The sequence below is a fragment of the Acinonyx jubatus genome, chromosome E2 (assembly GCF_027475565.1).
Source record: "Acinonyx jubatus isolate Ajub_Pintada_27869175 chromosome E2, VMU_Ajub_asm_v1.0, whole genome shotgun sequence".
Taxonomy (NCBI): Eukaryota; Metazoa; Chordata; class Mammalia; order Carnivora; family Felidae; genus Acinonyx; species Acinonyx jubatus.
Window position 1 is genome coordinate 57,087,144 of NC_069396.1, and position 26,529 is coordinate 57,113,672.

The following is a 26,529-nucleotide window of genomic DNA, read 5'->3' on the forward strand; positions in this document are numbered from 1 at the left end:
AGGCGTTGGTAGAGCTGCTGTCTTCTGAAGCAGCTCTCTTCTTGGCTCGTAGATTGCTGTTGGGATATTGCGATTTATGATAAGAAACACGTATTGGGTCTTCACCTGCATCCCTGGCACAGAACTCCTGAAGCCCTTCTAGTTCCCAGGTGATGAGAGCCAGAAAGGTGTGATGTTATTTCAGAGAGGTGACCTCTGTGCCCTCCTAGAGACAGAGTTTAATCGCCAACGGCCAGTGATTAAATCAAGCCTGCCTGTGCAATGAGGCCTCCATAAAAACCCCAAAGGACAGGATTTGGAGAGCTTCCAGGTGGGTGACCATGTGAAGATGTGGGGAGAGTGATGTGCCCGGCCGTGCCCGGCCCCCAGCCCTGTGCACCTCTCCCAGCTGGCTGTTCTTGAGTCATGTCCTGTCACAGTAGACTGGTGTAATGTTTCTCTGAGCTCGGTGAGCCACTCGAGCAAATTAGTCAGCTCAGAGGAGGGGTGGGGAATGCGGTGCAGGAACCAGGATCTGCATAGCTGGTGGGTCTGGAGGCCGGTGACAGCCTGGTGCTGTGACTGGAATCTGAGCTGGGCGGTGGGGGGGTGGTCTTGTGGGACTGAGCCTTTAGCCCGTGGGATCTGATGCTGCCTCCAGATAGATAATGTCAGAATTGACTTGAATTTTTTTTTTAATTTTTTTAACGTTTATTTATTTTTGAGACAGAGAGAGACCGAGCATGAACGGGGGAGAGGCAGAGAGAGAGGGAGACACAGAATCGGAAGCAGGCTCCAGGCTCTGAGCCATCAGCCCAGAGCCTGACACGGGGCTCGAACTCACAGACCATGAGATCGTGACCTGAGCCGAAGTCGGATGCTTAACGGACTGAGCCACCCAGGCGCCCCAGAATTGACTTGAATTTTAAGATGCCCAGCTGGTATCGGAGAGCTGCTCCGATGGTGTGGGGGGAAAAAAAGCCACATCAGAATCGGTGTCAGAATCGGAGCCACCTCCTTCCCGTGTCCTCACTGGTCGTCCCTCTGTGTCTGTGTCTTAATCTCCTCTTCTTATAAGGGCATCAGGCATATTGGATTAGGACCCATCATACGACCTCATGTAACATAATCACCTCCTTAGAGAGGAGGTGTATCTGTCTCCAGAGACAGGCACTTCTGAGGTATGAGGGGGGTAGGACGTCAACACAAGAATTTAGTGGGGACACAATGCAGCCCAGAGCAGCCTGCTACCCGGTGTGTGTAACCTCTTAGCTCACAACGTGCATTCTCTTTCACTGCCGTGAGTAACAAATCCAACATGTTCGATTCCAAGGGCGTTCCTGGTGGTCTTTGGCTTAAGAACGCCCATGGCGGCAATAATTTGACTCTGAGGAAGGGAAGCAGAAACTCTTGGTGGGCGGAGGGAAAGGGGAGGTGGCTTCCCTCTTTTAAAAGGAAGCCTTTACATTTAAAGAGGAGAGCAAAGTGACCCCAGCCCCCATCCCTGCCCTTGGGCTGTGGGAGGTCTTAGCTCAGGCCTCCCCCAGGAGACCCCAGGGAGTGACTTTGGACGCCAAATGGATGTTTTGGTACTGAGTTAGGCTGGACTATTGACCCGTTGAAATTGGGACAGTTGGAAAACCCCAAAATGGCAAGAAAATTTGGAAGATCTGCTCCAGATATAGCCGTGGGGGAGGGAAAGGAGACTCAGGCAGATGGTGTGTGAAGGCTGGGTGAGAAAGAATAAAGCTGTTTCCTGTTCACGCCAGTGAGCCCAAACCTTTTTTTTTTTTTTTTTTTTTTACTATCCTATCTTTTTTTTTTCATTTGAATTTTTTTAAGTAAAATTTTTATTTTAGAATAGTTTTAAGTTTACAGAAAAGTCACAGGCTGGTACAGAGAGTTCCTGTACCCCCTTCACCCGGTTTCCCCTGGTGTTAGCATCACTCATGGCTATGGTACGCGTGTCACGGCTGATGAGCCAATGTCGAGGCATCATTGTTAATGGACGTCCGCGTTTTATTAGGAAGGATCGTCTTAGTTTTTACCGAGTGTCCTTCTGAGCCTGGATCCCGTCCAGGGGGACACATTCTGTCATCATATCTCTTTATGCTCCTCTTGGCTCTGATGGTTTCTCAAAGTCTTGTGGTTTTGAGGAACACCAGCCAGGTGTTTTGTAGAATGTGCCTCAACTGGGGACTGGCGGATTTTTTTCTCATAATTAGAGTAGCGACACGGGGAAATACCGTTTTCATCACCCCATATGGAGGGCTTAATCAACATGATTTACCACAGCTGGTGCTGGTCCTAATCCCTGGGAGGCAGTGTTTGGCTGGTGCTGGTCCTAATCCCTGGGAGGCAGTGTTTGTGAGGCCTCGGGACTACAAAGTTACTCTCTTCCTCCAATTGTCATGCTGTTCCCTCTAGAAAGAAGTCCTTATGCTCAACCCAACCTTGAAGAGGAGAGAGTTTTCCTCCACCTCCCTGAGGGTAGGATAGCAGCATAAGTTATTTGTAATTATTCTGCATGGGAGAGCTGTCTTTTCTCTCCTGTTTATTGCATTTATTACTTTATCATTTATACCGTTTTGGACTTAGGGATATTTACTTCATTTTTGGGTTGTGATCCAATACTGCATCCTCTATTCTGTTGCTCTAATTAGAGCCCTGCTCTTTTCTTCTCAATATTTTGCTATGAAAATTTTCAAACATAAAAATGTTGAAAAAATATTCCAGTGGGGAGGAAAAAAACCCAAATAGTCCAATTATAAGATGGGCAAAGACTCTGAATAGATAATTTTCCAGAGAAGACATCCAGATGGCCAACAGGGCATCAACATCGCTCATCATCAGGGAAATGCAAATCAAAACCACAGTGAGCTAAGAATGGCTAAAATTAAAAAAAAAAAAAAACAAAAAACCCTAGAGATAAATGTTGGTGAAGATGTGGAGAAAAGGGAACCCTTGCACTGTTGGTGGGAATGTAAATCGGTGCACCTGCTCTGGAAGACAGTATGGAGGTTCCTCAAAAAATTAAACAGGAATACCTATAATTCAGCAACCCCATTCTTGGTATTTACCGGAAGAAAACGAAACCACTAACTCAGAGATATCTGAGTATATGTGATGTATATATGCAAAATGGAATATTATCCAACCATAAAAATGGAAGAAATCCTCCATCTATGACAACATGGATGGACCTCGAGGGCGTTATGCTAAATGAAATAAGTCAGGCAGAGAAAGACAAATACCACATGCTCTTATTCACATGTAGACTCAAAAACACCAAACTCATAGATACAGACAACAGATTAGTCCTTGGTAGGGGTGGGGTGGGGGTGGGGGGATGAGTGAAAGTGATCAAAGGGTACAAACTTTGTACTTACAAGATTTAAGTGCTGGGGATCTAATGTACAGCATTGACTATAATTAGCAACAGCATATTGTATAGTTGAAAGTTGTCAAGGGGCGCCTGGGTGGCTCAGTGGGTTAAGCGTCCGACTTCGGCTCAGGTCATGATCTCGCGGTCCGTGAGTTCAAGCCTCTTGTGGGGCTCTGAGCTGACAGCTCGGAACCTGGAACCTGCTTCGGGTTCTGTGTCTCCCTCTCTCTCTCTGCCCCTCCCCTGCTCATTCTCTCTCAAAAAATAAATAAACATTTAAAAAGTTAAAAAAAAATGAAAGAAAGTTGTCAAGAGAGCAGATTATGAAAGCTCTCACCACACACACATACAAAACGTAACTATGTAAGCTCATGGATGTGCTAACTAACCTTATGTGATAATCGTTTTGTAATATATACATATGTCAAATCGTTATGTTGTACACCTTAAACCTACACAGTGTTCTGTATCAATTATATCTCAGTACAGCTGGACAAAATAAGAAATATTATGGTGACTATGTAGATTCTACTGTTAATATTTTTGCTTTATTACGTATCTGTCCCTGTGTCAATCCATCTTTTTTTTTTTACATTTTTTTTAATACTTATTTTTTGAGAGAGGGGAGGGGACAGAGGGAGACACAGAATCCGATCCAGGCTCTGAGCTGTCAGCACAGAACCCTATATGGGGCTCGAACTCACAAACCATGAGATCATGACCTGAGCCGAAGGCGGACGCTTAACCAACTGAGCCACCCAGGCACTCCTCTTATTTTCTTTTTTGATCCATTTGAAGGGACACTGAAGACCTGCTACACGCCCCCCCGCCCCTCCCCCCCCCTCCCCCTCCCTGATACTTAAGCAATACGTATCATTGGCTAGAGTGCTTATTTTCTTTTGAGGTAACGTTTGCAGTGAAATGCACGAATCTTAAGAGGACCACAAACACAGATCCCTGTGAAACCCAAAGCCTTATCAAGATACCGAACAATGCCTTCACTTCAGCCCCTTCCCAGTCAGCCCTGCCCCCACCTCCTCAGAGGTAAGCCTTACTCTGATTACTGTTGGTCCTGCAGGTTGGTCCTGTCTGTTCTAGAACACCACGTGAAAGGACTCTTGTGCTACACTCAACCACCTTGTTAAGCTGGGGAGTGTAAGAGTTTAGGTCCTGGGTGGGGAGGTATGTGCTGAATCCCATTAGCCAGGCCCTGCTCTGGTCTTCTATCAAGGGAGGTAGATCAATCAGGAGGCCTTCCTGGAGAAGGTGGCATTGCTGCCTCTCTCCGGCCCCCTTCCTGCCTGTCTGGTCTACTCCTCCGCAGCCCCTTCGTGGGCCCCCTTCTCCGCTCTCTGGTGCTGCTGAGCATGTGGCTAGACCAGAGCTTAGAAATCAGCCAGCTCCAACCCACAGACAGGTTTTATTTGGCCCACACAGTATTTTTTTTTCATATTTGAATTAGTTTTAACATTTAAGAGCTGAGGGATTTTGCTTTTAAAAATATCCACGTTTCTGTCTTCTCCTGGAAATTTGAAACATCTGGCAGTGTTGTGCCCCTCTTCCCAGATGGCAGGCATTGACTGACACTAGATAGAAACAACCATGTACTCTGAGCCCTCCTCCGCTCGCGGGGGGGTGGGGGGGGGCGGTTCTCAGGCACCCAAGCCCTGACTGGGATGGATGCTTTGGGCTTAACCAGTAAAGGCTAGAAGCAATCCCCTAAAGAATGTAAACCGTTATGGGACCCAAACCATATGTGAGAGAGACAGACAGACACAAGAGAAAGAGCCACAGGGAGAAAGAGGGAGATTGAGTCAACAAACCTTTTTCTTTTCTTTAAAAAATTTTGTTTAATGTTTATTTGTGTTTGAGGGAGAGAGAGAGAATGTGAGCAGAGGAAGGGCAGAGAGAGAGGAAGACACAGAATGGGAAGCAGGCTCCAGGCTCTGAGCCGTCAGCACAGAGCCCGACATGGGGCTGGAACTCACGGACTGTGAGATCATGACCTGAGCTGAAGTCGGACGCCTAACCAACTGAGCCACCAAGGCGCCCCAACAAACCTCTTTCTGAGGGGAGTGAAAGGGAGAGGTATGTACCTGTGTGTGTGTGTGTATGTGTGTGTGTGTGTGTCTGTCTGTTGATGCATGCAGCATGCTGGGGGAGCGGTGCAGGAACAAAACACTGAGCTCCCCCTGGAAGCCAATATAACCTACTTCCACTTTAGTAGTAGTTACTCCTTTTCTTTTCTTTTTAAATCTTTATTTTTGAGAGAGAGAGGGAGACAGAATCTGAAGCAGGCTCCAGGCTCTGAGCCATCAGCCCAGAGCCTGACGCGGGGCTCGAACTCACGGACCGCGAGATCTTGACCTGAGCTGAAGTCAGAGGTTTAACTGACTGAGCCACCCGGGCGCCCCACTCCTTTTCTAACACCAACCCACGTGGACCTCTGGAATTCAAGATTAGTGGTTGTGTGTGTGTGTTTTGATTGCAAGTCAAGACCCATTAGCCAGTCATGAAAAATTTAGGAGGTTGTGACCAGATTTTTATTTCTGAAACAGAATAAACATGGAGGATGTTGGAGAGCAATGTGCTTAGCGGAGGTCAGTTTTGTTTGTGAAACTTTCACTTCGGAAGTGTATACACATGTGTGTGTGCCAGATCACGTTGTAAAACGTATTTGTCAGTGTGGCTGAGGTCCCACGAGTTGACAAGCGTCTACCCTCAAATATGATCTATATGGGGAGGGTGGACACAAGGCCAGATGGTGGGAGACATGAAAACAGGACTTAGGGTGTTTATTTGACTTGATCTGATGGGCAATAGGGAGCCACTGAGTGCTCTTGAGTCGCTGACTCACAGTGACCACCTCACTCCACCCACACTTACACATGCCCAACTACACACATTAGGAATTTGAAATTCTTCTCTCCTTTAGCAAGTTCTGCTGGTTCCGTAAACATTGGCTGTGGATATGATATAGATTATCTGATAAGGGCTTTTAGGACAGGCTAATCTCACCTCTTTCAGCTCATTTTACAGACAGGGAAACAGAGACTCCAAGATCAGAAATCACTAGCCTGGGGTCACTTAGCACAACTCATGGCTTCTCATCTCAGGAATGTCATTGTCTCCAGGTCCTATGCAGCCTGTCTGGTTGGGGACAGTGGAGGACATGACTCCAGCCACTGGATTTGAACTTGCAGGTGGGCTGGAGAAGACCAGGGCAGTGATGATGAGTGTGTGTGTGATGAGGGCAACTACCTTTACTCTTCTGTATTCATCATCACCACCACCATCAACATCATCATCATCACCATCATTATCCTGTCATTCCCATCGGCACCATCACCATAACCATCAACACCACCACCATCATCATCATCACTATCACCATAATCACCTTCACCATCATCATCACCATCACTATGATCACCGTCACCATTAACATCATCATCACTATCACCGTCATCACCACCACCATCATCACCACCGTCATCATCACCATCATCACCACCACCATCATCATAATCACCATCACCACTATCACTATCACCATCATCACTATCACCATCATCATCATCACCATCATCACCACCACCATCATCACCATCACCACCATCATCATCACCATCATCACCACCATCAGCATCACCACCACCACCATGACCACCATCATCATCACCACCATCATCATCACCATCACTATGATCATCGTCACCATTAACATCATCATCACTATCACCATCATCACCACCATCAGCATCACCACCACCACCATGACCACCATCATCATCATCACCACCATCATCACCACCACCATCATCATTATCACCACCATCATCATCACCACCATCATCATCACCATCATCACCACCATCATCATCACCATCATCACCACCATCAGCATCACCATCACCACCATGACCACCATCATTATCACCACCGTCATCATCACCACCACCACCATGACCACCATCATCATTATCCACCATCATCATTATCACCACCATCATCATCACCACCATCATCATCACCATCATCACCACCATCAGCATCATCATCACCATCATTATCCTGTCATTCCCATCGGTACCATCACCATAACCATCAACACCACCACCATCATCATCATCACTATCACCATAATCACCTTCACCATCATCATCACCATCACTATGATCACCGTCACCATTAACATCATCATCACTATCACCGTCATCACCACCACCATCATCACCATCACCACCATCATCATCACCATCATCACCACCATCAGCATCAGCATCACCATCACCACCATGACCACCATCATCATTATCACCACCGTCATCATCACCACCATCATCACCATCATCATCACCATCACTATGATCATCGTCACCATTAACATCATCATCACTATCACCATCATCACCACCACCACCATGACCACCATCATCATTATCACCACCATCATCATCACCACCATCATCACCACCACCATCATCACCATCACCACTATCATCACCACCACCATCATCATTATCACCACCATCATCATCACCATCATCACCACCATCAGCATCACCATCACCACCATGACTACCATCATTATCACCACCATCATCATCACCACCACCACCACCATGACCACCATCATCATTATCACCACCATCATCATTATCACCACCATCATCATCACCATCATCACCACCATCAGCATCACCATCACCATCACCACCATGACCACCATCATCATTATCACCACCATCATCATCACCACCATCATCATCACCATCATCACCACCATCAGCATCACCATCACCACCATGACCACCATCATCATTATCACCACCATCATCATCACCATCATCACCACCATCAGCATCACCATCACCACCATGACCACTATCATCATCACCACCATCATCATCACCACCATCAGCATCACTATCATCATCACCATCATCATCACCACCACCACCATCACCACCATCATCATCACCATCATCATCATCACCATCACCACCATCATCACCACCACCACCATCATCATCACTATCACCATCATCACCACCATCATCATCACTATTACCATAATCACCGTCACCACCATCAGTAGCATCACTATCGCCAACACCATCATCACCATCAGCACTATCACCATAATCACCTTCACCGTCATCATCACCATCACCACCATCATCACCATCACTATCATCCCCAGCATTAATCATTATTTTTCTCTGAGTAATGGAATGGGTAACTACCTATCCCCAGCCCTTTCTCACCAATCTGGGGCACAATATTGGGATGAGAATTCTAGGTGGGGTACTAACCTCCCCTTTTTCCTTTTGCCCATCTCAGTCCTTGCAGGGGAGGCCAGGGGTGGGGACCCCACGTGGCAAAGTCTAGCCTAGCTCTACAAGGGTGGGAGGTTCTCTGGGGCAATTTCTGGGAACCTTAGTTTTAGCTACAACAGTGACTGCCCGGACAGTAATGTCAAAGTGGCTGGGTCCCCTCCAAGGGTCTCTATTTCCCAACTTACTGGTGTGGCATCAGTGGGTTCCTGTGAGACTCAACATCGAGAGTGGCTGGAAAAATACTTTATAAACTGTAAAGTGAATGGCAAGGAATAGGGGGAGTGGGAAATCCTTATGTACACTGAAGTAATCCTTAATGAGCTTGGACAGGTTCTTAAACACCTGTCAGGCATTCTTATAAGGATGGGAGGGGGTCCCTGGAGAGATGAGCAGGGTTCTTCTATCTAGGGGTAGGAGGGGTCCTTAACACTGGTATGCAGGCGTACCTTCTAGAGTGGTCTGCACACATAGGAAGGTTTGTTGACAGAAGATGTGCTCTTATACACACTTACAAACGCGGGGCTTCTATCCACATGGCATCCTTGATAAGCCAGAGTACCCTCACACACAGAAATGAAGGTTTTTTTATGGGTGCAATTGACCGCCGTTTGGAAAATGCTGTGCAAATACTTAGCGACCTTTGCACAGACCTAAAAATTCTTCCTAGAGATAAAGGCATCTTTCTGCCGCTGCAGGGTGAGATCACAGTATGAGCGGCCTCATTCGGACAAGGCCGTCGCCGGACCGAGTGGTACCTGCGCCCGCCACGGGTGGGAGCCGTCACCGAGGGGCGGAGCTCTGGGGGCCCGCTTGCGGCGCCGCAGTCCCCCCGGCAGCCACCAGGGGCAGCACGGTCCCCGCCTGGCCCGCGCCTCCCCCCTCCTCCCCCAATCTCCGCCCCCCACCCTCTCCCTCCCCCTGCTCCGCTCCCCTGAGCCCCGCCAGACCCCGCTCCGCCCGCGCCCCGCTCCGCTGTCGAGGCTCCCGCAGCCCCGGCATTCGTCCCGCTGCGCCCTCCCCGGGGGCTATGGGGGCGCCCCCGGGCTACCGACCCTCGGCTTGGGTGCATTTGCTCCACCAGCTGCCCCGCGCCGACTTCCAGCTCCGCCCGGTACCCAGCGGCTTCGCGCCCCAAGAGCAAGAATACCAGCAGGTGGGAGCGGGCGCGGGGGTCCTGGGGGCGGGGGCGCGGAGGGTGGGCAGAGCTGAGGGGTCCCGAGGGAGGAGGGGGCTGGGTGGCAGAGTCCTGTGTTCTCCGCAGGTGGGAGCCGGGCCCGGACTTCGGGGTATCTGAAAGAGCAGGACGTGAGGCTCCCCTACCTGGAGGTTCCCCTGGGACGGGCGCTGGGGGCCGGAGCCCTGGCTCCTTAAGTAAGGGAGGGCCCGGGGCCTGGACCCCTCAGTCCCACAGGGAAGGGACCCCAGGGTTTCAGGAGCTGTCTGGGAAGCGAGCCTCCAGGGCCACCAGGGAGACAGGTCCACTCTCCGTGTCCTAAAAGATGACCCCTCCCCTGATAGGGTCGGGGCAGTCCAGGTGAATATGTCCCAGGTAAGGTACGACTTGGGAGAGACAGGAACCGATCGCGGTGGGGAGGAAGAAGGCCGGGGTGCCTCGGTCCAGGACGGGATTGAGACCTGAAATGGGGAAGGGGCGTGAGGGGTTCAGGGCCAGGGATGGGGGACTGAGCTGGTGGTCCTGGCAGAGGAAGCTTGCAGCCTGTATGTACATTCCGGGGTGTGTGTGGGGGGGGGGGTGGCGTCCAGCGCGCTGGGGCGCGTGGGGGTGGGGGTGAAGAGGAGGTTCCTTTTGGGGACCAGAGGATGACAGAAATGGGTCCGGAGGGTGGGGCTGGGTGGGAACCTGACAGGCGGCGGTCCCTGGGGAAGGGGGCCCAGCCTGGGTCAGCTCCAGAAAGGGGGAGAAGGAACTGTCCCCTGACCCAGTTTAATTCAAGTCCTTGGCTTTGAGATTAATGAGAAGCAAGGCTTGGCTGGGGACGACGGGGTGGGGGGAGTGCGGGTGTTGGGGGCGGGGTGGGGGGGTGGGGTGGAGCTGGGGGTCAGGGTGGAGCTAAGGGTCCCGGGCCCTGCCTGGAGGGTCTAGGCCCCTCGGATCTGTGCAGGGGGAGCTCCTGGGATAGAGGGCTGGGGATTGGAGAGCTTAGGGGTGGGGGGGTCCCAGAAAAGCAGAGAGGGGGATGTGTGCTGTATTGTGAGCTATTTGGGTCATGGCTGTGCCAGCCGGGAGCAGCTCCTCCCTGCCACTCTGCGCCGCCCTCTCCCCACCAAATGGGGACCGCCAACCCCCTTGCCCACAGCCTCAGGCTTACACAGCCACGACCTCCAGTGCCGGTCACCGACGCCCCCTCACGGCCGGGGAGACCTGCCCACACAGCCAAGCACCAGTAGCTGGCCCGGTCCCAGTCACTGCCGGAGGCTCTCGGAGAGGCTCACTCCGCCCCCGCCCCCGTCATCGACAGGGTGACAGGTCTGGGACACGCACAAAGTCACACGGCCCGGGAGGGGACACTGCCCCCCAGGGAGATTACCACTGTGGGCACGGCTGGAAAAAGTCAGGCGCTGGGTGCCACCAGGCTGGAAGAGCCACTCACACACACCCACATAGTCACATGTACATACACACACTCACACGCACGTTCCTGCCCTCACTTACACACTCACACATGCCCCATACTCACACAGTCACATAGACATACACACTCACAATTCCCTCAGTCACTCATACACCCCAAGCTCACTTGTATACACATACTTTCTCGCCCACTTTCACATATATTCTTGCCCCCCCCCCCCCACACACAGAGTCAGGTGTATCTCATGGTAGACAAACTCAGTCAAAGATAAAACACCCAGTTTCACAGCCACACACGCAAATAAACCACACGCTTGTGTCACACACCCCACACTCCACCCTGCAGGGACAAAAGCAGAGAGCCTGTAGTTTACGGGAAATGGCATCAGGGAGCCTGGAGGTCTGGTTCTGTTCCCCATGTTGTCCCTACTGTGCTGTGTGGCTCCAGGTAACGCCCTGCCCCGTTCTGGGCGTGCGGAAGAGGACAGGAGCGCACGGCACCCGCTGTGAAATCCTGCCCTGTGGAGAGCCAGGTTGTGCCGCAAGGCTTTTCCAACTGCATACGCCTGTTCTCTCCCTGCCTTTGGTTCTCTCTCTGTCTCTGTCCCAAGTCTCCATCTCTGAGCCTTGCACACGCTCTCACTGCCATGGAGGCTGTCACGCCCCCCTCCCTGTGAGTCCCTGGGTGACAGACTCACAGTGCGGTGGGTGTGCAGAGCTCAGCAGCAGGGGAGAGAGCGAGCGGTGAGTGGGGAGGAGCAGCAAGGAGGAGGGGAGAGGCAGGCTGCCCACCCCCAACCTCGCGCACACATCTCCAGGAACAGGCGCCCCCGTCCACCCCCTGATCCCACTCGGTTCCGGAGACAGGTCCCAGCAGGCCCTAGGAGAGGCTCTATTCCAACCGCCTAGTGGGGGTGAGGAGGGACAGTCTCGGAGAGGGGAAGGTCACACGCAGAGTGGAACTGGAACCCAGGATTTGGGCCTCCGCTGACCCAGCTGCCAGCCTGGGAGGAGCGGGGGACCCCACCTTTCCCTACAGACTGAGAACCACAGGCTGGGCTTGACCCCCAATCTAGCCGGGGCTGCCTTCCACCTCCACTGGAATCCCCCACGTCCAGGACCTCCAGCCCCTCTGAGGCCTCCTGTCTCCCCCTTCCCCAGGCCCTGTTGCTGGTGGCGGCCTTGGCGGGCCTAGGCTTGGGCCTGAGCCTCATTTTCATTGCTGTCTACCTCATCCGGTTTTGCTGCTGCCGGCCCCCCGAGCCCCCTGGGGCCAAGAGCCCACCACCCGGGGGAGGCTGTGTCACCTGGAGCTGTATCGCTGCCCTTCTCGTCGGCTGGTAATGGGGCCCCAGGGTGGGTGGGGAAGTGGGGACGGGGCTCCCCATGCTCGCGCTCAGTCTTCCGGAGGGTGTCCTAGCATCCCACCTCAGCCTTGACTCGGGAAAACAGCTCCCGTTGCGTGGATGGAGAAACTGAGTTTCGAGATGAGGAGTGACCTCCCAAGGACAGCCAGCCCTGCAGGAGGAGGCAGGGGTTAAGAGCTCGGGCTTGGTGGCCTTGTCACCGAATAGCTGTGCAGCTAGGGGATAGAATCTCTCTAGGTCTCAGTTTCCACATCTCTAAAATGGACGCTGTAGCAAAGCCCACCTGCTAGTTATGGTAAGATTAAATGAGAGCATGTACAGTGCCTGGCTCACAGTGGTACTCAGTAAATGATGACTGGTGATGTCATTCATGAACCCTTCCTTCCTTCCTTCCTTCCTTCCTTCCTTCCTTCCTTCCTTCCTTCCTTCCTTCCTTCCTTCCTTCCTTCCTTCCTTCCTTCCTTCCTTCCTTCCTTCCTTCCTTCCTTCCTTCCTTCCTTCCTTCCTTCCTTCCTTCCTTCCTTCCTTCCTTCCTTCCTTCCTTCCTTCCTTCCTTCCTTCCTTCCTTCCTTCCTTCCTTCCTTCCTTCCTTCCTTCCTTCCTTCCTTCCTTCCTTCCTTCCTTCCTTCCTTCCTTCCTTCCTTCCTTCCTTCCTTCCTTCCTTCCTTCTGCAACTATTTCCTGGGGATCTACTGTGTGCCAGGAGATACCCAACTGCCCGGACAAGATTCTTGCCCTCATGGGGCTGATGATGTTCTAGTCAGGCAGACAGACATCGTAGGAATATTCAGAATCCCAGAGCAGACCCCGCGGCCCAGACCTGAGCGGGTCTCACTCCTTCCCACAGTAACCCGCCTGGATTCAGGGTACTCACACCCAGGTTGGAAAGGCCAAGTCTCAGGGAGAGGCGGAAAGTAACTTTTCAAGGCCCTGCCTTTTTCTGTGACCCCCGGGGGGCGGGGGGGAGAGGAAAGGAGGACTTGACGACCCACTGTTCAGCAGGAGCCAGCTCTAAGCACAGCCTTGGCCAGCAGGCCACACCCCCACCAGCGCAGGACAGTCGCCCTGTTCCCCAGGACTGGACCCGCTGGGGGGGGGGGGGGGGTGGTGGCGGGCTGGGCTCTACCGCACCACCTCGCTGCAGGAACCAGCAGAATGTGTTTGGGGGTGTCTGTGGGGGAGGGGGGCTGGGCGTCCTATATCCAAAATGCTTCCTCCTCGGGCTCTCTTGAGTGGGGGTGGACAGGAACGGTGGACAAAGGCCCCGTGGGGGAGAGACACGGCCGGCCCCCGCGGCCCGGGAACAAGAGCAGCTTTGTCTGCCCTCCAACAATGGGGGCGGAGGGGGGGCGCCGGGGCGGGCCGTGGGATCCCAGGGCTGGGGGTGGGGCCCGGTAGTCGGAGCTGGGAACCGTGCGGGCGCCCGCCTCCCTCCGCCCAGTCCGGCCCGGCCCCTCCGCGGAGGGACACTCCGGGGGCGGTGGGGGGAGGGACGGTCCCACATTCAGACCCCACAATGGAGCTCTGTGTGCTGGCCGCGGAGGGGCGGGGGCTCAGGCTTCTGGCCCATCGGCCCCACATTCCCTTGCTTCGCTCCCAGCTGCCCAGACGCTTGGGTCCCCGGGGGTGGGGGAAGGCGGGGAGCTCCAGGCTGGGGTCCCCCAGGAGATGAGGGCTGGGGCCCTGCACTGCTAGGATCCCCCAGCAGGCAGGGAGAGGACGGCGGGGACCCCGAAGAGACATGTGCTCCTGTCGGGGATGCTTGAGGGAAGGATGAGGAATGGGTGTGGGGCCGGCGGTCCTGGGGGGGCCGCTTCTCCTCGGGCTGGGCGTGGCGGGAGTTTGGCTCCAGTGAGGTTCGGGTTAAATCTGTCCCCCCCCCCCCCTCCACCCACCATTAGCATCACAATGACGTCCCCGGGGGCGGGGGAGTGGGGGGGGGGCTTCCCGTTACCTTGGCAACCGGTGGGGGCCAGGCTGGAGACGTTCCTTTCCCACGACGGGCTGGACCAATGGGGTGGGGGTGGGAGCCAGGATTGGGTGTGTGAGGAGGTGGGGGGGACGCGGCCCCCAGGGTCCCAGGACAGGTTGTGATTTCCCGTCCCTCCCCTCTCAGCGCCGGCATTGGCATCGGTTTCTATGGCAACAGCGAGACCAGCGATGGGGTGTCCCAGCTCAGCTCGGCCCTGCTGCATGCCAACCACACGCTCAGCGCCATAGACCACCTGGTGAGGGGCCAGGCAGCGGCCAGACCGATCCCCCGAGGCACAGAGGGCCACCTCCCGGAGAAACTGGACCCACACTCAGAGCCCAGCACCCATCCCTGAAACCCTGGGCCCCAGACTCAGAAGTTCAGGTTGCAACTTGTGGACCTCAGACTGGACACCTGGACCCCCATCCCTGACTGCCACCGGGACCTTAACCCAGATCTGGACCGTGGGGTTCGAACCTAGACCCCCCCCCTTCACACTTGGTCTCTACCGGGGACCCAAGCCACTGACCACCCAGGGTTCCTGATGGAGGCCGCGGAACTGTACCCCTCCGTCCTTTCCTCATTCCACAGATGTCCTAGCCCCTAGATCTCAGACACCTGCCACCGCTCACCTCTGCTTCACCCTCACAACTCTGTCCCCCAACCCTGGCCTCCCCAAAGAAGACCCTCCCCTGACCCCAGACTCACCCCTGCACACAGGTGTTGGAGACAGTGGAGAGGCTGGGTGAGGCAGTGAGGACAGAGCTGACCAGCCTGGAGGAGGTGCTCGCACAGCGCACGGAGCTGGTGGCTGCTGCCCGGGGCGCTCGGCAGCAGGCGGAGGCCGTGACCCAGCAGCTGCAGGGGCTGGCCTTCTGGCGGGGAGTGCCCTTGAGCCCCCTGCAAGTGGCCGAAGATGTGTCCTTCGTGGAGGAGTACAGGTGGGTGACCGCTCCTTCAGCCTGGGTGGTTGTGCCTCCAGAGGACATCAGGCAATGTTGGGAGACGTGCTTGGTGGTCACCCCTGGGGGATGGGGAGCTACCGGCCCCTGGTAGGCAGAGACCAGAGACGCGTCCTACAGTGCACAGGACGGTCCCTGCAGCAAGGGATGGCCTTTGTCAAGTGTCAGTAGTGCCCAGGTGGAGACACCCTGTGACACAGCTGGACCGAGTCGCCCCACACCCCCCTCACCCCCGAGGATTCATCCACTCACGCCCAGACTGGTGCTACTCTTCTCGGTCATCCACCCATCTGACACGTGTATCCACTCAACACACGTTTATTTAGCACCTTGCGTGCAAGAGAGACATACCCGAGTGATCGGGAACGGGAGCTCTAAAGCCAGAGGGCCACTCCCTAACCGTGTGACAAGTTCCTCACGAGTTCTGTGCCTCAGTGTCCCAATCTGTGAAACGGGAATAATGGATAGTGTTCCCCTCATGGGATTGTTGAGGATTAGACGCGTCCGTATCCGTTAAGTGCTTCCAGCAGCGACCAGCTCGTTCTGTACGGTTGTCTGTGAGATGTAAGTTTTTGTTAAGACAGACGACAACTCCTGCCCGTCTTCCAGTAAGGGGGCCAATAAGGAACACACACGAGTAAAACATTTTCTCCAAGGTGGTGGGTGGGGGGAGCTCGGGAGAAAATTGAGCAGGAGAGAGGGGTGCGCTGGGTCCAGAGGCTGGCAGGGGCCGGGGGCTGCAGGGGAGGCCTGGGAAGGCCACACGGAGAAGGTGGAGGCAGATTAGGACTGAAGCGGCCCGTGACGAGGATGGCCCACGGGCCGTCAGACGGGCCTGGGTCCCCGTGAGGACAGCTTCTGCTTTGTGGCTGAGCCCAGAGGCCGCACGTACCAGGCCTCAGCCCCCTTCCAGGGGTTCCGGTAGCTGTGCAGAACTCCACCGGGGCGAGGCAGGCCCACCACCAACGGGAAACATCTGGATGCACCAACATGAGAGTGCCTGGCACTTGGGAGTCGTCCCTCAACGAAGGTGGCCAGTTTCCTGCAAGAGAACCGGGGCCCCTGGAGGGAGAGCTTCCTGGCAGAGTTCCTGGAGGCTGAGAGCAGGAGTTCACAGCACACAACTAGGGCAGGAGGCTGGGCTGCCCCTGACGGAAGTGAGAGTGAGCTGCCGTGTGCATGTGCCGCGCGCATGTGCGGTGTGTGCGTGCGGTGTGCTGTGTGCCGTGTGCCGTGGGGACACTGGCAGCGAAAGCGTGGAGGTCTACTGGGTCACGCGGCCCAGCTCCTTCCCTGGGAAGGAGGGTCCCTGCCACTCTGGGGCCCCAGCCTGGGCACAGCCGCGTGGGGAGCAGTGCGAGCGATGCCGTGCGCTGAGCGCGCTCTGGGGCCGTGCTCCATCAGAGTGAATCAGTCACTGAGACCTAAGTAAGTAACACTTGAAGTTCCCTGGCTAGCGTTCGAGCTCGTATTTAAGTGTGTCCACGTGCTTGGAACCCTTTTTTTTAAATTATTATTATTTTTTTTATTTTTAATTTATTTTAATTTATTTAATTTATTTATTTTTCTTATTTATTTATTTGTTTATTATTTATTTATTAAAAAATTTTTTTTCTTAATGTTTTTATTTATTTTTGAGACAGAGAGAGACAGAGCATGAGCAGGGAAGGGGCAGAGAGAGAGGGAGACACAGAATCAGAAGCAGGCTCCAGGCTCTGAGCTGTCAGCACAGAGCCTGATATGGGGCTCGAACTCACAGACTGTGAGATCATGACCCGAGCCGAAGTCGGACGCTCAACCGACTGAGCCACCCAGGCGCCCTTGGCACCCTTCTAAGTGCTCTCCCACTAGCCTTGCGACAAGCTCTTGGAGTAGGTGCTGCTGTTTTCCCCCCGTGGTACAGGCGGGGACACCGAGGCACAGGAGGCAAAGTCCCAGAGACAAGGGTTGCGTGCAGCTAGGAGGCAGAGAGAGGCTGGCCGGCTGGGGAGGGGGGGGCCCGCATGGTCAGGCAGAGCAGGGCATGCATGTTGGGGAGCCGTCCCCCTGTGCCAAGTCCTGGCCTGGGAGCCGGGGTGCTGAAGGCTGGATTTGTCTCACTCTGTCCCTTCTCCAGGTGGCTGGCCTACGTTCTCCTGCTGCTGCTGGAGCTGCTGGTCTGTCTCTTCACGCTCCTGGGCCTGGCAAAGCAGAGCAAGTGGCTGGTGATCGTGTAAGAGCGGGCGCCCTCGTGGCAGGCGGGCTCACGTCGCAGCACGAGGGGACCTCTTTCCATCCCACGGCGCTCTTGCGAGAGGGACCACTGCTGTCCTTCCCAGCCTCGTACTGCTTTCGTGCCCCCATCCCACAGGCTTGCCCCCGAGGGTCCTGGGCTGGGCCAGCGCGTGCAGAGAAACCAGGCCTGGAGCAGCCCGGGAGGCACAGGGCAGACCTGGAAACGCAGGATTCGAGGCCACGCGGGTGCTCCAAATCCTAGAAAAAAGCCCGTAACGGTCGTGCTCGGGAAGGGGGTGATTGCTGACTTCTGCTGAGGACCGTGCACACACAACCACCTGTGAACAAGGGGCCCCTCAGGCACCTGACGTGCAGAGGAGGGACCAAGGCAGAAGGCAACCACATCCGAGGCTGCGTGGCCATTGTGTGGCTCAAGGGAATCTCAGTACCACTCTCTGATTTAACGGCTCGTTAAATACGGCCAGCTCTCTTCTGGAACCTGCAGGCTGACCCTGTGAGGAAATGCTTTCCTTCTCCCCATTTGACACAGGGGGGACTGGGGCTCGGAGAGTTTGGGCCTCCTGCTCAGGGCTGCACAACCAGGGAATGCTGGAGCTGGTGTTTGACTCAGGCCAGCCTATGCCACTCAGGGGGGCCCTTGCTTCCTCCCTGCCTCTGGGGGCCCTGCTGGGGCTCCCTGGTCTCCACGCCCACCTTGGGTAAGAAGTGCCACTGTCCCATGCAGGCTCCCCCTGAGGCTTCCGGACGGTGACCACCCTCCAGTGCTAATCCTCGCGCCCAGACCCCGTCCCTAGAGAAAACTCAGGCTGCGGTTTCAGCCTTGGCTATGTCCCTGCTCCTCGGGGGAGGAGTCTGGACAGAGCAGGAGGCTGACCAAGCTATGCTCAAACCTGGGAGGCACGTGTGCGGCTTGCTGGGCTCCTGTGAACTCAAAGCCAGGAAAGAGCCCAGAAGCAGGCGGTAGCTCTCCCAGAATCCCGGTGCAAGGCAGGGGCAGAGCCGGGCTGGGATCTGGGGTGCTGGCTTGCCAGCCCAGGGCCCTCCTCACTGTCTTCCCCCCTCACCCCCGGGGAAGCAAGCTGAAGTTGTTCAGCTTGACGTCAACAACCGCAGATCTACAACCTGCACCCCCCACCCCCGCCCAGTTTCTCTGCCCCTACTTCTGCCCCTCCAGGCTCCAGAGGGTGGTAGGGAAGGGGGGCTGTGATGGGATGGACCGTGATGAGTCCCCCCCTTTATAGGATGGCAGTGATGAGTCTCCTAGTTCTTGTCCTGAGCTGGGGCTCCATGGGCCTGGAGGCGGCTACAGCTGTGGTGAGTGCTGCAGGCCAGGCCCCTGGGCCCTGGGACTGCATCCCGGGGCAGACCCTGAGAGGAAGGACTTGGGGCCAGGATCCCAGGTTCTGAGGTCTAGATCCTGAGGGCTGGAAGCTAGAGCCTTGGATACGCGTGTTCTAAGGGAGGGGGGGCTGGGGGCCCAGACTCCTGGGTCTGAGGGAGGAGGGGCTGGGGGCCAGGACTCCTGGCTTCCCAGGGCTGGGGGCTGGGCTGTTATCCAGACACTGAGTTCTGTGCGAGTGTGGAACTAGAAAAGTTTCTGGTCTGAGCCCTTTTTCCTGATGCTTCTCTCAGGGCCTTAGCGACTTCTGCTCCAGTCCTGACACCTACATCCTGAACCTGACCGAGGAGGAGACTGGGCTCGATTCAGGTGATCCCATCAACCCAGCGCAGGCCCTGGAGCCTCAGGCCTCTGTGCCCAGTCCCGCCTGGGGTGGGGTTGGGGGCTCAGTCTCAGAAGCTCTCGGCACCTCTCCTGATGGGCTGGAAAAGAGAGGGATACAGACCAGAGGAGGGGCTGGGCCCGCCTCCCCAGGAATGGGAGGAAATGGGACTGCAGAAGATCCGGTTCCAGGGGAGTGTGGAGAGCCGTGTGTTTCTGACTGTGGCTGGAGAAGGGAGGGTGTGTTAGCCTGTCCCTGAATGCCAGGCCTCTGGGACCACAGGAGGGTCCTGAGCTGGGGAGACGCCCCTGGCCCTGAGGGTGGAAAGACAGGGCCCTGCCCCTTCCCACCTTTGCCCTAGGGAGGCGCTGGGGACCCAGGCTCATGGCCTCCCCCCTCTTTCCCTCCCGCTTCAGACATCCTGAACTATTATTTCCTCTGCAACCAGGCAGTCTCCAACCCCTTTCAACAGGTTAGGGGTGCGGGCAAGGGAGCCGGGCGGAGGAGGGCGGGCTGGGGCCTGGACTGCAGGTTCTGGGGGGGGATGTAGGCGCCAGGATGCAGAGCGGGCTGGGGGCGCGGACTACCCGGTTCTCCCTCTGTCTTCCCGCAGAGGCTGACTCTGTCCCAGCGGGCTCTGGCCAACATCCACTCCCAGCTGCAGGGCCTGGAGCGAGAAGCTGTCCCCCAGTTCCCTGATGCGCAGGTGCGCAGGCCGCTCCCAGGGGAAGGAGGCGGGGCGGCGGGTGGGGGCTCGCGGCCTGTGGGCGGGGTCTGTCCAGAGGGGCGGAGCCCGGGGGACCGCGCGGCCTGAGGAGTGCGTGGGGTAACACTCCACTCCCGTGCAGAAGCCTCTGCTGTCCTTGGAGGAGACGCTAAATGTCACAGAAGGAAACTTCCACCAGTTGGTGGCTCTGCTGCACTGTCGCGGCCTGCACAAGGTGAGCCCTGTCCCTTTGTCCAAATTCTTCTTCCAGGGAGCCCTCTGGTCTTTCTCCCACCGACCCTGAGAAATCCTTACGTTTATCTCTATTATTTATCTGCCATATAGCTGTTCTCTACCTACCTACCTATCACCTATCTATCATCTGTATTCCTCCTCCCCGCTCACCCCACCCCTCCCTTGCTCCCTGCCTTCCTCCTCGAGCCTGTGCTGGTTAGGGAATTCTGGAGCAAGATATGCCTGGGGTCCAGTCCTGGCTCCTGACCTCAGGCAAGTCACTACCTACTCTGTGCCTCAGTTTCCTCGCTTATAAAACCGAGGTTGCAGGGGGTCAGCAGCTGTAAAGCTCTTGTGGGGGGGGGGGGTGGTCTCATCGTACTGAGGCAGCAGGGGTGGGCAGGGCACCCCAGAGAAAGAATGCCTGGTTTCCTACAGACTCAGTCCGCTTTGGCCACTGGCAGGGGAGCACCCCTGAACCCCAGTTTCCCTCCCCGGTGAAAGGAGGGAGAGGACACCTGCTTTCCTGCGCGGGACCGCCGTCCTCCCCGCACGCACGGGGCTTTGCTGTGTGCGTTACTGCTGGTAGCTCCCTGAGCCCTCATTCGTCACGCTGTCGGTCGGAAGGAAATGCTGTCCTTGCCCCACCTAACGCACTTGGAAGATAAGGGGCAGAGGACTGGGTCCCAGAGGCCTCGTTCCCCTCTCTCTGTGAGCCTCCACAGCCAGGCAGTCACCCAGTGTCATGCCCTCATTTCCTCGCCCCACCCCCATCCCAAGGGCCCACTGCAGCTCAGGCCTCTTTTCCCCTGGAGGACACGTGCCTCCTCGGCCCTTGTGGTGTGTCCCCTCATGGGCCCTCAACAGGGCTGCCAGATGTACCAAACAAATAACCTCTTTACTGTTAGGTATGTCCCATGCTGTGTTGGGAAGGTGCTTGTACTAAAATTTTTTGCTGTCGGGCATCTGAAATTCAAATCCAAGTGGGCATCCTGCCTTTGTTCTGGAGACCCTATCAGGGATCTGAACAGGCCCTTGCTGTGATCACATCCCTTCCATAGCTCCCACTGTCCCCAAAGCTTCAGAGGTTGGCACTCTAACAAGGGGGCCATGGGGGACACAATGAAGCAGTACTCAGGGTTGCTGAACACCTGAGCTGCAAAATCCTAGAAAGCACCCCGACTTTCCATGGAAGGGCAAACTGGGCCCCACAGATCACTCACTCTCTGGTCCAGGCCAACACTGGGTTGGACTGCGCTTCCCAAGGTTCATTGTGGACAGAGGGAAGGAAGGGAGGGAGAAGGGTGGGTCAGAGTCTCACCTTCCACTGGTGTGCCATGTGACCCTCGGCCTCAGTTTCCCCTCTCTAGGCTCTAGGGTCCCCACATACTAAAATCAGGATTGACATCAGGGATAAAGTGCCAGGAGGGTGGGTCTGGAGCCTCAGAGGCCTGGCTCCAATCCCAGCTCTGCCCCTTCCAGGCTGTGTGACTCTGGGCAAGTGGCTTGCCCTCTCTGGGCTTCAACTTTCTGCCACTGCAAAAGGCAGCAGTGTGAGGGGGAGCTGATCTCTGCCTTGCAGGGCTATGAGGAGGGTAGGTGCCTGATACAGTAAAAACAGAAGGCCCCACCACCCTGACGGGCCCCTCCCTTGTGACACACTGGCTCGGTACCAGGCACCCCTGCCCGCCAGCCAAGGACTCAAGCCAGAAACCTTCTAGAAGCATCCTTCTTGCTGTCTGTCAGCAAGCCATTACCTCCCGCAGCCATTCCCCAGGCAAGTTCTGCTGGCCCTTCCTCTGAAACCCACCCGGGCTCTGAGCATGACTCACTCCACCCCTGCTGTACCCTGGTCACCCTCCTCACCTCCCACCCAGTGGCCACACAGTATTTCCCCTGTTCCCCTGCTTGTCCCCCCCACCCCCCATCTGTCCTCCCCGAAACAGCTAACAGCTGGCTGAGCCTCACACACAATCCGATCAAGTTCTTTCTCCACTAAAACCCTTCAGCGACTCCCCTGCACACGGATTAAAGTCCACTTCCACGCCTCGCCTGCAGGGGGCCCGGGCTGCTCCTAGCCTCCGCCCCTCACACCCCCTCCCTGCACAGGCCACAGCAGCCCTCAGACGGCTCCGGGGCCTCGAGCGGGCACGTGCCTTCCTGCCAGGATCCGTCCCCGCTGCTGCCAGGGCCCAGCACTGCCTTCTGGTCCCCTCTCGGCTTCCTGTGACCTGAAATGACCTCACTACGTGCAAGGTGCCATTCTGAGTCCGTGGCTCTTCTTAGCGAGGTTCTGAGCCAGAGATCCTGCCCCCAGGGGACGTTTGGGGGTGCACAGAGACATGTCTGGGTTGTCACAACCGGGGAGGGGGTGCTACTGGCATCCAGTGGATAGAGCCCAGAGAGGCTGTCCAACAGCCTCCAGTGCACGGGACAGCCCCACACTAGACCAAGGCTGAGCTGGTGTGGCGGCTGGGGGTGCAGTGGAGAGGAGGCCATGATTTGGGTTTATACCTCCAGGTACAATGACTGTGCTTGGAGCACCTCCAGGGTGCTTGGACTGAGTCCAGGTGATGACAGGGGAGGAAACCGAGGCACAGAGAGGTCAAGTGACTTGCCCAGCAGGGCACAGCCAGGTGGGCGGTCTGAGCCGTGCACACTGTGTGTGTGTGTGGTGGGGGGGACCTGGGGGAGGGGCGCTGCCCACTGACACCCTCCCCCGCCCACCCCAGGACTACGGCGCTGCCCTTCGGGGCCTGTGTGAGGATGCCCTGGAAGGCCTGCTCCTCCTGCTGCTCTTCTCCCTCCTGTCCGCGGGGGCCCTAGCCACCGCCTTGTGCAGCCTGCCCCGCGCCTGGGCCCTCTTCCCGCCCAGGTCAGGAGGGGAGGGGGCGTGGTCCCGGGAGTGGTGGTGGGGTGACGACCCCTGGGCCGCGGCTGGTGTTGGGGGTCAGCCTCCTCATGGAGCCCCCATCCTGCCTCTCTGCCACTCAGTGACGACTATGATGACACAGATGACGACGACCCTTTCAACCCTCAGGTAGTGGACCCGCTGGTCTGGGGGAGGGGCTGGGGGCCTGCACCACGGCGCCAGACCCCCTCCGTGCCCTGTCCCCAATCTCCCTGCAGGAATCCAAGCGCTTTGTGCAGTGGCAGTCATCCATCTGAGCCCCTCCTCCACGCCGGACTGGAGCCCGTGACCCCCACCCCGGTGAGCTTCCAGAGAGCGACACCCCGGTTCCCGGAGCTGCCGCTGCTCTCCTGTCCCTCACTCTGGGGACCAGGGCGGCCCTGCCGTCTGCATCGGGCCCCTGTGTCTGCCTCTCCCTGAGGTTCCTTCCCTGGCGGCCGGAGAAGATCCCACTGACCCAGCCTGACCGGGCTCTCACCACTAACAGCACCTCTACTATACGCCCCTACCGAGGGGGCAGGCCGGGGCCTGGGGCTGGCAGGCAGGGATGGCCAGCTAGCCCCGCACCCTTCACCCTTGGCCACCAGGCCCATCCTTGCAGGGACACAAGTGCCCGGCCCCTGCCATGCCCCAGGGGGCTTAGGGCTGTGACCTCCTCTTGCGGCACTAACTTGGGAATGGGTTGATTTGAAATAAAAGGGAAAACTTTATTTTACAAGCAGCTGGGTCCTTATTTCTCTCCTCCCTGATCTGGCCTCCCAGCTGGGGCCCAGGGACCCCCTCACGGCAGCCAGAGGCTGCCCAGCACTTCTGTTTCCGTCCAGGCTCTGTGGCGGTTCCAGAGGTATTGTTATTTTAAATAGTAATAATGACGATAACAACTTTTTTGCCCGATTCTAAAAGCAGGACCCAGGTCCTGACCCAGACATCGCTGGAATGGACCAGACCACCCAGAAATAGATCTTAGAGTGTATGTATAGGACAGAAGACAGACGTCAAGTCAGAGTGAAGGGGCTGCTTGCTTTCAAAGATCTGCGAACACGGTGGCCCCCCACCCGGAAGAAAACATTCTACGTACAAGACAGGTGAAAATCTAAATGTAGACAAGGGAAGGGGCAGAAATATTTCAAAGAGTAAGTAGGAGATTTTGTATCTGGTATACCTTGGTTGGAAGGGGAGGATTTTCAGCAAGATCCTCTAAAGCTAGAAAGGAAAAGGTAATTTATTTGACAAACTGTGGAACTAAAAAAAAAAAAAACAAAAAAACAAACAAACCATAAAGCCAAGAGGCAAATTAGTAGTCTAGGGAAAAGTCATTTTAATACGTATGGCAAAGAAATGTGTTATTATTACTACATAAATCTGCAAAGCTTCCATAGACTAAGAAAAAGACAACTTGACTTGAAAATAAGCAACTAAAATGAACATCCCAACACCGGTGAACAGACAAAAAGATGTTCAAACCCTAATAATTAGGAAGTGTGATTTGCAAACAAGCAGGATCGGTTTTCCAGCCCGCGTTAGCGACGCTAACACGGAGTCAGCGCGAAGATTCCCTGATGGCAGGGCTGTGGAGGTGCGGGCACTCAACCCGCGGCTCCTGACACTGGGAATCGCCATCCAGTGACAACAGTCTGCTCACGGGTGGTCAAATCAAAACAGTGGAGACCCTCTGACCAGGCAGGCCTGCTTTGGGGGTTCACTTCACAGAAGGAGAGCAGAGGCATCTAAATCTAGGGACGTATGTTAAGGGTTGTCTGCTGCAACAAAACTTTGGCTGCTGGCTAAATTCGGAGCTGAAGGCCACAGAAAGAGGGCGAGTCCAATAAATAACCGTATGGCAGGGCTCTCCGGAACACAACAGCCCTTGGCTGGGTTCAGGACTTTAGGGAAGGCCTAGGAAAGGAGAGAATGGAGCTGGGTGTGACAGGCGGTGGCAGCACAGAGGACAAATGTGCAGGCTGTGATTAAGGGCCTTGCCTGCTGCTTACTTACCATCAGATGGCTGTGGTCAGTCACTTGACCTGTTGGGGCTCAGCTGCCTCACCCATCATAGCGGGGGACATGTGACAGGTCCCCAGGCCCTCCTCTGCGATTCCAAAATTCAAAGCTCTCCCGGACCACAAGTCTCCCTGAACTCCCTTAACTCACCGGGCGGCAAAAACAGACTAGTCCCCCTGCCTGTGTGAATGTTCATCTCTACCCTCCAGAAACACTGATGGGGTTACTTCCAAACGCCGTGCAGGGTACTGAGGGTACCAGGCACCGTGTGGGATACAGATCACGTTGCCTCTCGAAACCATGAAAAATCCTTAAAGCTCAAAACACATACCCGAGGGTCTCAGGTCAGGGCCTGTTGGCCCAGAGTGCCAGGTGTCAGTCAGCGTAGGGCCTGCCTTAGGCGACCAGTCTTGCTAATAGTTTCCATCTTGTGCACTGCAAGGAATGTTCAAGGAAGCTTTCAGGGTGGACTGGCCTGAAGCTGGGAAGCAGAAACTGACCGCAACTTCCAGTGAAGGGGCTTTGGGGGCCCTAAGTGTTGACTCACTTTCTCCTCTTGACTGCAGCTGAGCTGGCTGACCCTGGGGCCTGCCCACAGCTCCTCAGGCTGCTTTGACCTCAAACACTGCCCTCTGGTGACCGTGAGTCCTTGCCTGCAAGCTGAAACGCCCCCTGATGGGTTGCAGATTCCAAAAGTAGCCTGAGATTCAGGCCGCCTGATTTTCTGCCAACAGGTCCAGGAGTGATGTGTAACCTGGGAGCTTTAACCAAGAAAGAAGGACATTTCGTCTAACCTTTACGAAAGATAAATATACTTTTATTTTAAAAATCATACATAGAAGGACTTTCACTTCCAACCAAGAGGGAGGAACAGGGACTAGGTTTTCTTTCCTTCCTGAAACAACCAAAAGGCCAGACAAAATATGTAAAACAACAGGGCTCAAGACCCAGCATCAGGCAAAGGAGAGTGATCCCTGACGTGGAAAACACCCAGGTGAGCCCTGAAATCACCACAGCCCATGGTCATCAGAGTCTGACCACAGAACAGCAAAGGGGGACTGAGACAGAACACCTCCCAAAGGCCCCACCTAAAACTGCTCTAAAAAAGCCTGTTAAAAAAA

General features: G+C 55.6%; 2 protein-coding genes across 3 annotated transcripts in view; one reads left to right on the forward strand and one right to left on the reverse strand.

Moving 5' to 3' along the window:
- Positions 1 to 848: 848 nt before the first annotated feature.
- The window catches only part of RDH13 (retinol dehydrogenase 13), a 280,844-nt gene continuing 255,163 nt past the window's right edge, over positions 849 to 26,529 (reverse strand). The window contains exon 8 of the mRNA XM_053210672.1: positions 849 to 868. The gene's annotated coding sequence lies outside the window, so the exon portion shown is untranslated. The remainder of the gene's footprint in view (positions 869 to 26,529) is intronic.
- Positions 9,619 to 24,125, forward strand: TTYH1 (tweety family member 1). 2 transcript variants are annotated; one of them, XM_027037317.2, is made up of 13 exons: positions 9,623 to 9,859; positions 12,461 to 12,639; positions 14,783 to 14,894; positions 15,359 to 15,579; positions 17,717 to 17,812; positions 19,077 to 19,149; positions 19,468 to 19,543; positions 19,973 to 20,028; positions 20,170 to 20,262; positions 20,405 to 20,497; positions 23,229 to 23,371; positions 23,491 to 23,536; positions 23,626 to 24,125. In XM_027037317.2, the coding sequence occupies exons 1-13, from the start codon at positions 9,734 to 9,736 to the stop codon at positions 23,662 to 23,664; spliced, it is 1,353 nt and encodes a 450-aa protein (XP_026893118.1). In that variant the 5' UTR covers positions 9,623 to 9,733; the 3' UTR covers positions 23,665 to 24,125. The 2 variants fall into 2 exon arrangements, with proteins under 2 accessions (XP_026893121.1, XP_026893118.1); XM_027037320.2 differs by lacking the exon at positions 23,491 to 23,536 and having other exon boundaries at positions 9,619 to 9,859.